A 15325-nucleotide genomic window follows, 5' to 3' on the forward strand; every position below is an offset into this window, starting at 1 on the left:
ACCAAATGGAAACAAGGCCATTTCCTGTGCAGCTCACGGCTTCTCATTACAAACTCAGCAACTATTATATTTTCCACATAAACTCTACCTTGCACTGGGTGTGGATAAAGCTATCTGGTACCATCACCTCACCCAGGTGCACCACAGCAGATTCATGTTGGTTGTGTGAAAGCATTATTACAAAACAATGAAATTCACACATGAGAAAAATCTAAACCAATGGTTCCCATAGGCAAAAGCTCATCGCCAGGAGTCTGTCCAGAAGTTTTAAAGCACTTCTGCATGAATGCCCACTCGAAAGAAAGTGGCTTCACTCTTTTAAAAAAAAACTTTGTTTAGCACAACAGTGATCTCTGAGTGACATCATGTTACAAAAAATTAAACAGTACACACAAAATGCGTATGCTATAATTTTATATGCTAATATGCATTGCCCTTGTTAAATGTCAGCAATATCACAGTAACTTTTCATGTAAATGCAGAACTAAATGCACATATTACAAAATTAAATTTCCTCTAAAAGTACTATTTGAAATGGGAAATGAAGTATAGAAAGTGCATAAAGGTAACTCCTACCTAGATAATTTTTAGCAATCAGAAGTCATTTTACAGCAGGTTGCAGATTCCGTGAGCCTCCCTACATGCAATTGGATAGGTATTTTTATATTGATCTGATATTAAAATGTTCAGAGAAGTGTATCATATAAAACCACTACCTCATCCCTGTATTGGTCTCAGCAAATAACAAGATTGGATATATTTCATAAAGGCCATAATACTATTATAACTTGTGTAATGATTAACAACTGTACGAGGTTTTGAACTCTTTTTAAAAACCTAATCTATAGAAAGCTTTGAAACTTTACACAGTTAATATTCATAATTACATCTTATTGATGACGTTCTCTGTTTCCTTCTAAATAGAAGGACAGCTTTTTTCACCTTTCAGAGTTAATCTAAGACAGACAGGGAGTCATGCCCTGAACACATACAAACACACAGTTACTATCTTTAGCACTGTCACTCTGGAACATCACAAGTACTGAATTTTACAACGAGGTGAATTGATACTCAGGATTTCCTTGTAAGAAATTTTAACTTGCTCTTCACAGTCTTTTAAAGGAAAATCCCACAACATCTTTAGCCTTCTATAAAATAATTGCTTAAAATATATATATAAAATAAAAACTGACTTCTAAGAAAACCATTAATCCTACTTTTCCACAAAAGCTAATGTTTCAACTCAACTGAATTTCTAAGTAAGTGCTTACTTGTATTTCAGCTAAGAAAGGCAATGCAATATGTGTGATACACAAATATTATTATCAGCAAATGACCATTTTGCTGTGTTACTCACAGGCTGTCAGATACATAATGCAGTATTTCATCTTGCTGAAAATACTGAAAATCCCAATTCAAAAGCTGCTCCTCATGATGCCAGTAGGCCTCCCCCAAATGAGGTACAGAAAGCTCTATTCCACTTTAGGAACAGACACGAAATCAATGTGAAATATGCAATAGGAGTAGTGCTAATTCCAGGGATGGACCCATCACCAATACAAAGATGTTGGCAGGGGAGGGAGGAGGGGCTCCTTTGTCACAGCTCCAAACCACATTCTGCAACACAGATGATTCAGAGGCCACATGGCCATACCATTGCCTCCTCAGCCTCTCTGCAGTAAGCCTGCACCTGAGTATTGCCATTAAATACACACAGTTGTCAGCCAAATGCAATTATTCCAAAGGTACAATAGCTACTTGACAGATAGAATAAAGATATTGCTCAGTGTAATGAAATACTTTTAGCATCCTGCTACATCACTGACAACCCTAAAAATCTAGAGTCCTTCTGCCAGGAGTTTCAGAAAAGCTGAAAAAGTTCTAAACTATTTGTAGTTTGAGGAGCACACAGAGAAAAAGTCTCTGAAACCAACAAATTATTACTTGTTAGAACATAAAAACAGTAACCAAGTGTTTTTGAAAACTTGGTGAGAAATAAATATAAATAACATTCACTTTCTGGGCTGAACCACATTTGCCAAGTTTCCACCCACTCCTGACTTCAATGCCAAGTTATAAACCCCTATAAAAATAAAGTTTAAGATGAAAAGACTGCCAGGCTGTTAATCTCTGCAGTGCTACTTGGAATTACACAGAAACATCACCTGACTTGCTTCCATAGGTATATTTTTCCCTTATTATCAGTTTCCTTTTTTGATCATATTAGACTATACAGCCATGCCTGTACTCCCTATAAACAAACCAGATTCTAGTCACTCCAACCACTTCAGTAATAAAAGGTTACCATTAGCAGTTACGCTGGATGGAAAAAATGTGCCTTACTCAACTCCTCAAGACTCTTTCCTTCTCTAACACACTGCCCATATCTGATTCCCTGTTGTTCTTTGGTAACTATGGATTGGTAGGGTTCTGCAGGGCTTAACAGGAGCAAGACTAAGACAACCTTGAGATGGAGACTGGCACTGTCCTGAGAGACAGGCCAGCTTGCCAGCAATGCTCTAAGAAAAAAGGGATACAGGAGCTATAAAGCTTCTGTGACACCAGCATTCTGCCTCAGATCTTCCTGAGACAGGACTTTAACCTTTGCATTCTCCGTTTTCCATGTTCATACTCGATTACAGTCTTTCCCTTGTTTGCTGTTGTTCTACTCAAGCTGGGGATACACATAGAGCTCTTGTAGTCCTGTATTTATTGGAATATAAAGCAGTGAGGACAGAGCAGCAGGACCTTACATAGGAAAGGAAAGGGTTCCAGGGATATGTGCTGTCTACATTCAAGTACTGCTGATAAACTACTTCTGCTAGCAATGCCTGTGGTAGTTAAATAAAAGCTGGTTCAGGAGGCTGTTACCTACCTCCATCTGTGGTGTGACCATAGCAAAAGACACGCAGTGTTTTCGTTTTCTCTCTGCATCACTCAATATACAATTCTTCAGTTCTTCACTTGAAGAGCTCATTTAAACCAAGTACAACAGTACTGTCATATTGCAGAGCCACCCACCCTTCTGAAGCCAATCACTAGGTAGGCAGAAACTTGTGTCTGGACAACAGGTACTGTGCTAAGCTCAGCAATTAGCTCTGAGAGCAAACCAGGATAGCATCTGCCCTTCATTTTTCTATACCTCCCTACAATATGTCACTACCTCTACAAGAGTAAGAAACCAACATAATCCCCAGAATGGGAGCAGCAAATTGTTATATTTCAATATTCCGTTCTCATCCTATAATGATTACCATGTGTGTCAATGTATTTCAACTCCATACTGAGTTAAAACTTCCTGGATACAGCACAAAAGGAATTCAGTGCACCCTTCCCCTGTGTGATGCTCTTAACCTCTACCCCAATCTTCCTTGCACAGTCAAGCAGCTGACGCAGACCACAGCACAATAGCTTGGGGTGGTCTGCATGCAACTTTCCATTTAAAATAAAACCAGCTCAAAAGATTTAAAGTAAGATTTATTTCTCCACCTTCCCTTCCCCTCACACTTTATTTGCACTGAGTTGTTAATAGGAACATTCTGACAAACAGCCCGTGGGGCATTTAGGGCTTATGCGTGGCACTGAATTGACTGACAGCACTGGAAACCAAATTCCTATGCACAATAAGGGATGCAGCAGGGAGAGCAAGAGTGTAACACGTCTCCCAGCACTGCACCGCAAGTGGGGACACAGAGGACTCGCCAGCGTCCATGACCCAGCGTGTCCGGAACTCTTCAGTCCCACAGGCATACAGGCACTTTGCCCCAGAGTAAGAAGAAGCTGGTAAAGAAACGTTTTGTAATAAGTAACTAGCCGGCAGAATTGCCATGCTTCAATTGTGACAGGATGTCACCACCCAGGGCCGTTCTCCAGTGCTTCAGTTTGCTTCTTTGTTTTATTTATTATTTAAAACCTGGTGATCATAAAAGCCATTTCTAGCAGCGGTCATGGCCATGCCGGGAGAGCTTTGTGAACTCTGGTATACCCTGCATTAAGCTTGAAACAGAAAGCTTCCCACAATTTCTTCTGGCTTAGAACCATCCTGATCACTGGAGCAAGACTTGAACTTTGGAGCCATGCTTGGGGGACAAAGCACAGCACCAGCTCCACCTTGGAGAGACAGGGCTGCTGCACTACACCCACAGGGTTCCCTCTTGCTTACACTACATCATTATGAACTACCACTTTGTAAACAACAGAACCACTCCAAAACACAGGAGGTGCTTTTAAAGTGGTAATTCTTTATCTTTTAATCTATAATTAAGATAATTATTTATTTCTTTTAATCACAGCCCACTTAACCACTTCAGTGCAAAGGGCTGGTTTGAGGAGTCTCATTTTCATTCAACGTCTAATCTCTGATTTACCCATAGTCATTCACTGACTTCAGCGCCCAATCTCTGCCTATGCCACTTATTCCTGCACTCAGGACTGGAGGAAAAGCAGGTTGACTGGAGAGGCAGATGTGACAAGAAGTTGTAACTTATAAAACCTTTCCCTTCCTCTACTCCTGCAGGAAAGCACAGAACCTCAAAATAGCTATAGAGCACATACAAAAATTGTTTGGCCGCTGGCTGTGGGTAGCAAAGGCCTTTATCCAAGCCTAATGGAAAACAGACAGGAAAGGCCATTGTCTGTTCTTTGTTGTGTTGCAAACCATTCAGTTCCCACCAAAGCACAAATCACTATTTTTTTACTTAGAATCATGATTAAAAGTGGGCCTTTAACGAGCACCAATCTCAGGTAAACTGAGCAGAGTGTTCTACCATTGCTCAGTCACTTTGTGCAGCTGATCTTCTCATCCATTATCCTCAAGACTAGCTCTAAGCCATCCCTTGGGACACAGAGATACTCACATGTCTTCTGCTAGTTCTGCTTAAGCACAGTAAGTCATATTCTTCACATGAACTGCCCCTGGACTGCAGTGCTTCCAAAGATGCTTGTCAGTAGACAAACGTCATCATCTTATTTTTAGATTTATTTTTGGGTTGGTGTATAGGTTCAAGAGGCACATAAAAGTATGAACTCCGTTTTTCATAATCATGTTAACACTGCTTGTTAAAAGGACGTGCCAGATCCATCTGGCAGAGAAAACCATTACATTAAAGGTGTTCTAGTAGCCACCTGGTCTAATCCATGAAGATTGGTCAGGTGAAATGGAAAAGGAGAAGCAGTGGAATCATTAGTTAGAGCTGTCTGACAGAAACACAGGGAGTACTGGTTTAGATATAGACATCAGATATAAAAATATCTCCCTTCCTGTCAAACTACTGTAACTAATCTTCTGTGGGCATCCCAAAAGGAAGGTACAAACCTCCTAGATGACCCAGTCCATTGTTCAACCCCTCTGGGAGATACATATGTGTGTCTTCCTGATTCATAACATCAGAGATGGTGAAAGGAGAGAGACAGAACACAAATATCATTAAGACAGAGGTACAAACTCTTCAAATATTTCAAGTGAACAGAATGCCATTCTGCTCTGAGTTAAATATGCTATGAAACCCATGGGATCACAAAGAGACATATTGCAGCTTTTCACACAGGAAAGCTTATGCCTGTACCTAAGCTTCAAGTTATCCTCCTGTTTCAAACTAATCTCCACTAATGCTTATTTTGTAAAAATATCTTCTGAGTTAACATGTCACTGTTTGGCAGTATACAAATAATTTTTTTATATGTGAAAGAAAATTAATTTTGAAATTCTGCAGCTTAAAACAAAAACATGCTTGCTTTTTAGAAAATGAAGATGACCATTCTTTACTAAGAATTCAAAAGGGTAGAAGTCCCAGCTGCAGCACACAACTGGCCCTCACTGAGAAAAGCACAGTACCGGGAAGAGGAGACATTTTTAAAACAAAGTTCAGTGACATCATTTGAGCAGGTTTTGTCAGCATTGAGCAGGGACAAGTGGCCAGGCAGCTTCTCCACAGAAGAGTTTCCAACGCTACTTGTCTGGCCTATGTTCCCTAAAGCAGCACTGGCAGCAGCTCCAGCCACACACAGGCACAGGAGATGGCTCTCAGTGAACCTCACATATCCTCTGCCACAGCACAGGCACTGCGAGCAATGAGAGCCACTACTCCAAAACAGCTAGAAGCCAGGGAAGACATTCTGTAAAGCTGAGATTCATATAGGAATTTACTTTAGATAAAAGTTACTCTTAAATTAAAAAAAAAGAAACACAGAGAGTGTGTTTTCATTCTCTTCACAGAAAGGAATAGCCAAGATGGCCACAAGTCATACACCCCGGAATGCGTGGCAGCGAGTAAAATTTTTTTAACAATACACATGTGCAAATCCCCCAAACTGGCACTTAACATCACAGACAGTGCTAAAATACAAAATGCTAATGTGGATGGGGAAAACAGCAGGTAAGTGGTCTATAATTCTCGCTGAATCTTGACACTTTTAACTTATATTTAAAGAGATAGGCCACTTTTCCCTCATCATTAGTGCCAACTGATGAACTACTCTCCTCATAAAATAGCACAGCAGGCCACTAAGAGGATGACTCCGAGACAGAGATGATCTTCAGGCCATGTATGTTACCTAAATGCTCACAAGCTTTCCTGTGATTGATGTTATTTTCCTTCCTGTTTATTTAAGAAAGTGAGGAAAGTCCTATTTTAGTGAAACGAATGCACAGTAAGGAGTGCAAAAGTAAGCAAAGGAAAAGTTATGGTAATATCAAGAGCCTCACTGCTGACCCTAAATGGTTTAGTGCCACAGCCATGACTAATATCCAAACAAGACATGAAACAGAATTCCTTAAAAACCTTAAAAACCTTAACATTCCTGCAAAAGATCAAGATATATGCATACAAATACATAATATCGGTAAACCCCTTTGTTACATAGAGAGAGTAAATGCACATGCACATGCACATATCAGTAAATAGGGTACTTTTCTGACTTTTTAAAGTCAGAAATACTGTTTGGAAAAGATCTGGTGTGCCTTTGCATGAGGCTTCCATAAGATCCGCTGCTGAGGAACAATTAAAACTATTCCTCAAAGCACATAATGACAGTTTTCCCCAGACTCACACTGGCATTATTACTGTGCTGCAATCCTCAGTTCCCTTAGCCTGGAAATAAGAAAGCTGGGAGCCCTTCTGAATCCTGTTTGTAACCTCTCTCAACCTACATTGGCCTCTAGGAACGCATTAAAAGAGAAACAGATTGCTCTGTCTATCCATTATTGGAAGTAAGCAAACAAACTTTCAAGAATAAAACAGCACATAAACAACAAATCAGTAATATCGGAAAAATCAAAGAGCAGCCAAAGCAGATTCTCAATTTAAGGAAACTATGAAAGCTTATTCTTACATTCTTGATCTGTTGAAACAGAAATAATTGAGCCCTCCTCCTTTAAACTGAAAAGCCTCATCATTCCACAAAAACTTTGAGACAGCCACAGTCTCAAAACTCACATCCACAGAAAGCTATATTTTGACAGACACTGATGGCAAGAGCAAAGATGACATATTCTTCATACGCAGACAAAAAAAATATGTCTTTTTATTTTTAAGTCCACAATGTATTTATTTCTTCCCGCTGCCTTCCTAACTTCCTCCCACCGAGCTAAGTTGTGTCATCAGGCAAAATGAAAATATTCACACCAGTTAAGATTTTCAGTTGTGAAAGAATTCTGATACAGTGATAGTCCTGCTGATAAAAATAGAAAGCATGACACTTAGAAGTGAAATATCTATTGAGAAATAGAGCTAAAAAATACTTGAAATGCTATGAACCCAAAACACTGGGACATGAGTAGGTAACTGGTATGAGTTTGACCCCTTGACAATTACCAGGCTTGGCTTGGCCAAGAATTGCATGGCTAAGTTCTGAAATACTTCTCTCCATACATGCCTATCTATATATACTTGTATATAGTTACTTACACAGTGTTGTTTTTATTTCTGTATCTATTTGTTAATCAAATTTAGAATCAATGCAAACCTTTTAAGCAGTTATTAAAATCCTGCATTTCAACAATGTTGAATGCCTTCTCCTAGCTTCAGCAAGTTCAGCTTCTATAGAAATGAGATGAGCATTTCTCAGATTGAGAGAAGCATCCCCACGGGACTGGGTAGAAGAAAGACAGTTTGAGAACCGCTGGACTAAGCCATTGGTCTGTAGTTATCATTGATTACTATGCATTCTTTAGTAAAAAGGGGGATTTCTGATTCTTCATTGAAGCAGATTTAAACATGCTAAAGTCCTGTCATGTATGCACAACTTTGTACTAAAATGCTTTGCAGCCCTCAAAAAGAAAAATTAAAAAGTAAATTAAGAAAGGGAAGAAAAGGCTTCACATAGTAATATTAGATTAATTCACGGTGCATATTTTGAACAAAATTACAACCCATACTAAATAGTTTAATTACCACCTCAAGTGATTACAGACACTCATGAGGGCAAGAAGTCCACAGGAGAGCTGTTAAGCTCTTTGTTTCCCAAACACTGTCCACATTCCATTAGAACTGTTTTAAGATAAGCGCTCCTTCAAATATATCTGTGTATCCCAAAGAGTCTGGAAACAGTGGACATCCTGTTATAAACTGCCTCATGTCCTCACATACATCCCAAGTGGCAGGCCCAGGGCCAGGAGGAGACAAAAAGCCTCCATCCTCACACCAGCCAATTCCCAAGTCTGGCTGTACACTAACTCTCGTGCTGCTGAGTAAACTGTGAACGTCTTAAAACCTTAAGGGGATGAGGTAGGGTGGGAGAAAAAGATTCAAGCAGAATTTTATTCTAGCATCATCTGACACAAGACCAAATTGCCATGCTGAGCTGAACTAACTGAAAACTTTTTTTAAATTATGAGCATAAATAGTTTAGCTGTCTTTTCAGTGAGTTCAACAGAATGCACACTGAGAATGTTTACTTGAGATTTGATATGATTCCATTTGTGTACAGCTTTTACATCTGTTGCTAATGATATCAAATTATTGATTGTTCACTTATATTTATTTAAACATTAACTATACACTCGGCAACTTGATGCTTTTCTTTCTTTTTTTTTCCCAGAGAACTTTTTATTCTGTCTTTCCTTGTAATTACTTTGATCTTCCAGAGTGTATAATTAATTTACTGTTTATTTATTTCTATGAGAAACGAAAAAAGTTTGACCTAGTAGATCTATATGTGGCAATTTGTAACAGAATCACATAGCTTATGTTTAGGAAATCATGGTTTTGATTAAGAAGCAACCATTTAGTTCCCACTGTTTTATTAAAACAGACATTAGCAGATAATAAGAAACACATTTAACACTGTAGGCTGCATTTAGTTTGCAACGTCAATAAAGTTATTTTGAAGCCCCTTCCTATTTTGTATTTACCACAGCTCATGTGAATTGTTTTTTGCTTTTACTTTCTACTAACCAGCTCTAGAGTTACACAAGGATACGAATGCTGGTTCCAAAGACTCTAAATCGTAGTTTTACCTAATCTGTCCAGCTACAGCCCAGAAAAAGAATCGCTGTATCATCCATTCACCTTCATGGAGTCCTTTTTAGAACTTATTATTAAAGGAGTACATGATGACTGATGCATGTAACTCAAGTCACTGATTTTGCACACTAAGTGAGCTGTCCTGCAGGAATATCTTGCTACAGAACAGAAACAAAACAACATGAAACAAGAGATGATGAGAAATTGAAACCACCTAGAGAAGTGCAGAAGTCTTCCTGTTTGCAGGCAGTTAAGATTACTGCTCTGAAGTTGCATGACTGTTTATTCTCCATGCACCACTGTACCTGCCACAGACTCTTTGTTTTCTCTCCCACTCATATGGTTGATGAATCAACACTACTTGAACTGCTTTTATAGCAGCTTGTGTTTACTTCACACATACCTTAACCTTCCTTTTTCTCCTCCTACTAACACACACATAAACTTCCAAACAGCCACGACTGGCTGTGTCTCTGAATAGCACAGATACCGAGTTATTTGGCAAACTCTTTGGGTTTGGATCCCTGGCCTTTTGACTGAGGTTTCAATCTGCTTTTACTGCACTTAACAATTTAACTATGCACTAAGTAAAAAAACTAAGAGCATAAAGCTCTGCGAACAGAAGAAAGTGGAAGACAACAGTGTACTAGAAATACTCAGAAGCTGTAGTAGCATCTCTAGAGTTAAGAATACTACAGTTAAGGGCTTCCAGTACCTCTGCAATTGGCACCCTTGCCCAGTTTTGAAAAGAGAAGTAGAAAAATATTTTTTTTTTTAAAAAAAGCCTATTTTTATTCTCCCAGAACAGCAAGTAAAAGCGATTGGTGATGACCTCAAAGTTGTTTGATTCCTTGGATTGCTTTTTAACCAAGAGGATATGTTAGAGCACTTTAAAAAAATCCTTTTATTAAGAGACACCATTTAGAGAAAAGAAACACTTCTGAGTAACACAATGGCGATTTAGGGAGAAAAGAAAATATCACGTTTATTTGGCATGGGGTTAACCACATACTAAAATGTCCAATCAACATTTTTACTTCTAGCCTAAACCATTCTAGTAGGTGAAAAGCAACATCTCTATTTCCTTGCCTGCATTGTTACCCCAATTCTGCCTGGACAATCTCACTCCTAGACACAAACAATTTTACCATAGAACATTCTTTCTTTTTTTCCCCTAGTGAAAACCTAATCATTGCAGAGCCCAGGCATGAGTATCTTACAGGTATGCTCCACGCAAGCCAGATATGCAGAGAAAAAACCGATGCTTCAGAACTTGTTCTGATGTTTCACGCAATTTTGTTTCATGTGTTCATAACTCAAGCAGCAGACCCTTTATGGTATTATGATGCAGATTTCTAGTCTGTCCTAAGGAAACAAAACAAGCAACCTTTCATAGCTTATGTATGCCAGCCTTTTAGGAGGAAAAGACAGCACACTCTTTTTGAAAGGTGCTAATCTTTACACGACTGAAAATACAATGGTTTCTCAAGAAGGACATGACGTTACCCTATTTCTTCATAACGTTTGTGAATTTTGTTATGATTTTCCTGGCTACTGAAAGGAACACCAACAGATACCTGTGCCTTCTTTCAGACAATGAATCTTTCTTCAGTGGTGTAACAGAGAGAAAAACTATAAAAAACCCTGTATATAACTAATACAACTAATCTCCAAGAGTGATGGACATTTGGGGAGAGAGGAGCCAGGTGGTATTATGAGAAAGCTTTTGACTATCCTCAAACTCCTGGGTATTTAAAGCACATGAGTGTTTTATGAAAAAAAAAACCAAACAAAAAACCTGCTAAAACAAATCCTTCAATGCACACCTAAGTCCCTTACCAAAGGAAAGGAAGAACAAAAGAACAAACCACACATGACAAATGGATGCTTGTCACATCGTTGGTGTACCATTGACAGGTGATCAGACAGTTCAGTGGTGAGAATAGGATGAACATACTTAGAACAATTTTACTGCCTCAAGCACTTCGGAGCAACTACTACAATTTCATTGTAGAAAAAATACCAACAATGGGCTATTTTTATCTTAACTTCAGTGGGTGCAGCACGTTGTTATTTAGAAGTGTCTCTTAACGGTCAGGTATTAAATCCCCTGGATCCAGATTCCACAGGATAAAATACAGCAGGAACACCAGTACACTTGGCAGTATTGAAAACAGAGAACAAGGGCACATGTAACTTAAAAGGTCAGTTTTTTAGCTTTCAGGAACAGAATGAAACTAAGGTAACTTACATAGCAATTTAACTTTTAAATTCTGAGATACTACAACTTTTTCTTTCCAAAATGTTTTAGCTTAATTCAAAACACAGTTGATCTTTCAGCACAGATAAATGGGATATTTGAGCATGTTTTGTGTCCTGTGTTTTCATGCCAGCCTTGTTTGTAAAGTATCAGATTTCATTTCAAATGTACTGCGACTGTGTCCTCTTTGTAGACAAATTCACTAATATTATTATAGCTTATTATCATTTCTACTTAAAGCAAATAATCTCAAACTGTCAGCAGAATTTCACGAACTTGGAAAGTAACAAAAAAAAAAAGTCAATTTACCTTTAATCTTCTTGTATTTTTTGTACCATCTCCCAAACTCCTGGCACTTGGTTGCTGACACATTGGCATAGTATGTACTATTTACAATGGATGAAATCATACTCTGAAAGTACAGAAAGAAAGACAAAAAGTGATTTAAAATATCTTCCACAATTAGAATATTTTCCAGGGAAAACAAATGACATACAAGTGCACAATGATCATCCATTTGTGACTTTAAAATCAAAAGAGCTGTCTGATGAGTACAAAAATTTGGTTTAATTCTCCATTCTATATACCCAGCCATAAATAAAACCACAAAATAATAATAACTATTCTGCACAATTATTTAAAAGAAATGTAGTACACACCTCGACTTAGACCTGCAACTCAGGCTGGGGAGCGGGGGGGAGGGTTGGAGGGACAGGGGAGGAAGTTCTACTTTGCTTTATACTTTCGATGTTACAATATCTAAACTTCAGTTGCATAACAACAGGCAGTGCCATGCTGAGGAACACATGCTCACTGCACCAAGCATGATTTAGGAAGCAGATCCTAAAGGTAAGATTAGATGCTCCAGCATGCATAATCCAAATAATGCTTTTCAGATGTCTCTGTTCTGTTTCCAAATGCAGCAAGACCACACAGCCAAGAACTGGAGAACATCCGTGCTACTTGCTGCAGAACAACAGTTAGGCAAATAAGTTAAATTAATATAATTTATAGAAACGTGTGATTAGTCCTTGTGTGAAAAATCACCCAGAAGAGAAATTAGCAGTGCCACTCAGAGCGAAGGGAACTACACATACTACAACACAGAGCAGTCAAAATCCACAAGAAATCTCAACAAAACTGAAATATCATTTGCCTAACCAGCACCCCTCTCTACTCCACAAATTCCCCCTAAGTGACTCAGTACAAGCCAACTGAAGAGAGGGCTGCACACTGGTTTTGTAGCACCTGATACCAACAAAAAGGATATTTTATATATGGGATGTTTCTGCCTGTAGGGTGGCAAACACCCTCATTACTGGTAGTTCTTCCATTCTGTTTTTCCCTTCCCTTCCTCCGTGCTATGGAGGAGGCATTTTTTAAACAACATTTTGCTCTCCTTTTCCACATTCCGAACTCTTCCAGGGTCAAATCACTCCCAGCAAATGTACACTGCCAGCAAGGAAATACAATCTAACAGCACCAACGCATAGAAGCCAATGCACCTTCTCCACAAACCTTATTTTCCTTATGCCCTCCTTCTGCACTTATGTCAAAGCTCAGAGAAAGCTGTGGCACCTTGTGCAACCTTTCTGCACCAAGAGGAGAGAGCAAGGAGGATCTCACAGCTCAAACCATGCCTTCAAGCTCTGGCCTGAGGGCTCCTGCAGACTCTCGGCTATCCTTGGAAAGCTACAAGGTTTACACACTGGCTCAGTGAATTTTAACAATGCTTTAAAAACAAAATCATCCCTGCCCTCTACCAGATTTATCCAGCCTGCTGTCCCATTGACCGCAACATCACAGAACTCTCTTTGCTCCTAACTGTTGAGTTTTGGAACTTAAAAAATGTGAGCAAAACTGAGAGACTTCAGATAACTGGCTGATACATATTACTTTCATTCTTCAACAGGTAATTTCACTTTCAGTAAAGCAGCACTTTTGCATTTTCACTCTACCTTTTCCACTCAAAGGGTGCTATGGTGCACTGCAGTAGAGTTTGAAGGCTATGAAGTAAGAGCCTTGTTAAGTAGAAGCTCCAATTTCTAAAACTGAGATTCAATTTTCTAATTAAAATCAATATTTTGAGACATAAACCCAGCATTGTGGCAGTCAGCAGCAATTCCCTGTCCATAAATCTGCCCTTGCTCTACAGCATTTTAACGAGCAATAGAATTCTGAAAGCCTGACATGGCAATAGCCTCTGCCGAGGAAGGCTTTTGAACAAAGTTGAGTTAATCTGGGCATTTTTTGCATCACTATAGTCAAATCTCCATTCACTAAGGGGAAATTGTTTAACTCTGTCTACATATCACTTTGGAATTTTTTTATTTTTGGGGGGTGGTTTTTCCTCCTCCGTATCATCTAGCTCTACAAGAAATCAACATTACTGAAATCATGGGGCTATTAAATATCACGGAATATATTAACCCATTAACCTTTATTTGAGAAAGCAAAACTTAAACTAAATAATAAAATCAAGCAGTAAATCAACTGTTGGTGAAAAAATCCCAGAACAGATTCTCTGCAAATACTTGACAATAGAGCAGGGTAAAGAACCATAACAACTTTCAAACCACATATTCTCACTATCACATGTAAAGGAACACTAGGGGTATTTCTGGTAGGAATCTTGATAAGTCTGCAGAAAGAAAATATCCATTCAGAAGAGAGTAGCAAAAAAAAAATCACCCACTAGTTGCAAATTTCTAAATAATGCATATTATTTCTGGAAAAATCCTTCAGGAAGGAATAGATTCTATAAAGCAGCAGATATGTTTGGTATGTGTGTGGCCATGACAGCCATGTGGAATGAAAACTACTTAAACCAGGAGCTACGAAATAGCCACACAAAGAAAATGTGGTGCAGTAAGTTCAAGGAGAAAAATACGGGACACGCTCACATCCCAAGAAAGCTTTCTCCAGACAAAATGCACGGTCAGCGCTGAAAAGAGTTATACTATACACAGAAAAGACAGAGATCTCTATGAAAAGATGAAAATACTGAAATAATTGGATTTCTTTCTGCCACAGACACTCCCCCCACCTACCCTCCTTCTCCCCAGCTTGGTTAACTGGGATTTATTTATTTGAACAGGAGCCGTATGCTAAGGGTAGCTAAGCTGCAGACATGTAATACACCTAGCAGAAAAAAAACAGAACAATTTTAAATCAAAGTGAATGATTACATTTCCCATTAGCAGCAATCAGAATCCCCATCTGGGCTGCATGGAGAGCTTGGGCACTGAGAACTAGAGACAGAGCACCGTCGCTGGTGGGAGCAGGAGCTCCCCGCGCTGCCCCTTCTCCACCTCTGTACTTGAGGCACTGTGAACACATTAATAAACAGCAGCATTTACTCTGCAGTTTGACTCCTAAGAGACCACTCTGCAATTTGCTGCTGTCAATAATATATTAACCACAAGGGGGTTGTAATGACATTTCACATTTGGCACGATATTTTTTTAAAACTGATTTGGGAGAAGGAATTGTATTAGAGGCATATTCAGATGACGGTAATAGACAGCTTCTATACAACCTTCCATTGTATCTTCTGCATTTTGGGGGCTAAACCAAAAGAGACTGAAACTTCTTATGACAATAA

At 38.9% G+C, this 15325-nt stretch overlaps 1 protein-coding gene across 7 annotated transcripts in view; it reads right to left on the reverse strand.

Moving 5' to 3' along the window:
* Window positions 1-15325, reverse strand: part of SATB2 (SATB homeobox 2) — a 226980-nt gene that overhangs the window by 54724 nt on the left and 156931 nt on the right. For all 7 annotated transcript variants that reach the window (XM_085066112.1, XM_085066111.1, XM_085066113.1 and 4 more), the window contains one exon: window positions 12031-12133. In XM_085066112.1, coding sequence (XP_084922238.1) covers window positions 12031-12133 — 103 coding nt within the window. The remainder of the gene's footprint in view (window positions 1-12030; window positions 12134-15325) is intronic.

The sequence above is a fragment of the Lichenostomus cassidix genome, chromosome 7 (genome assembly GCF_008360975.1).
Source record: "Lichenostomus cassidix isolate B80296 chromosome 7, HeHo_3.0, whole genome shotgun sequence".
NCBI lineage: Eukaryota > Metazoa > Chordata > Aves > Passeriformes > Meliphagidae > Lichenostomus > Lichenostomus cassidix.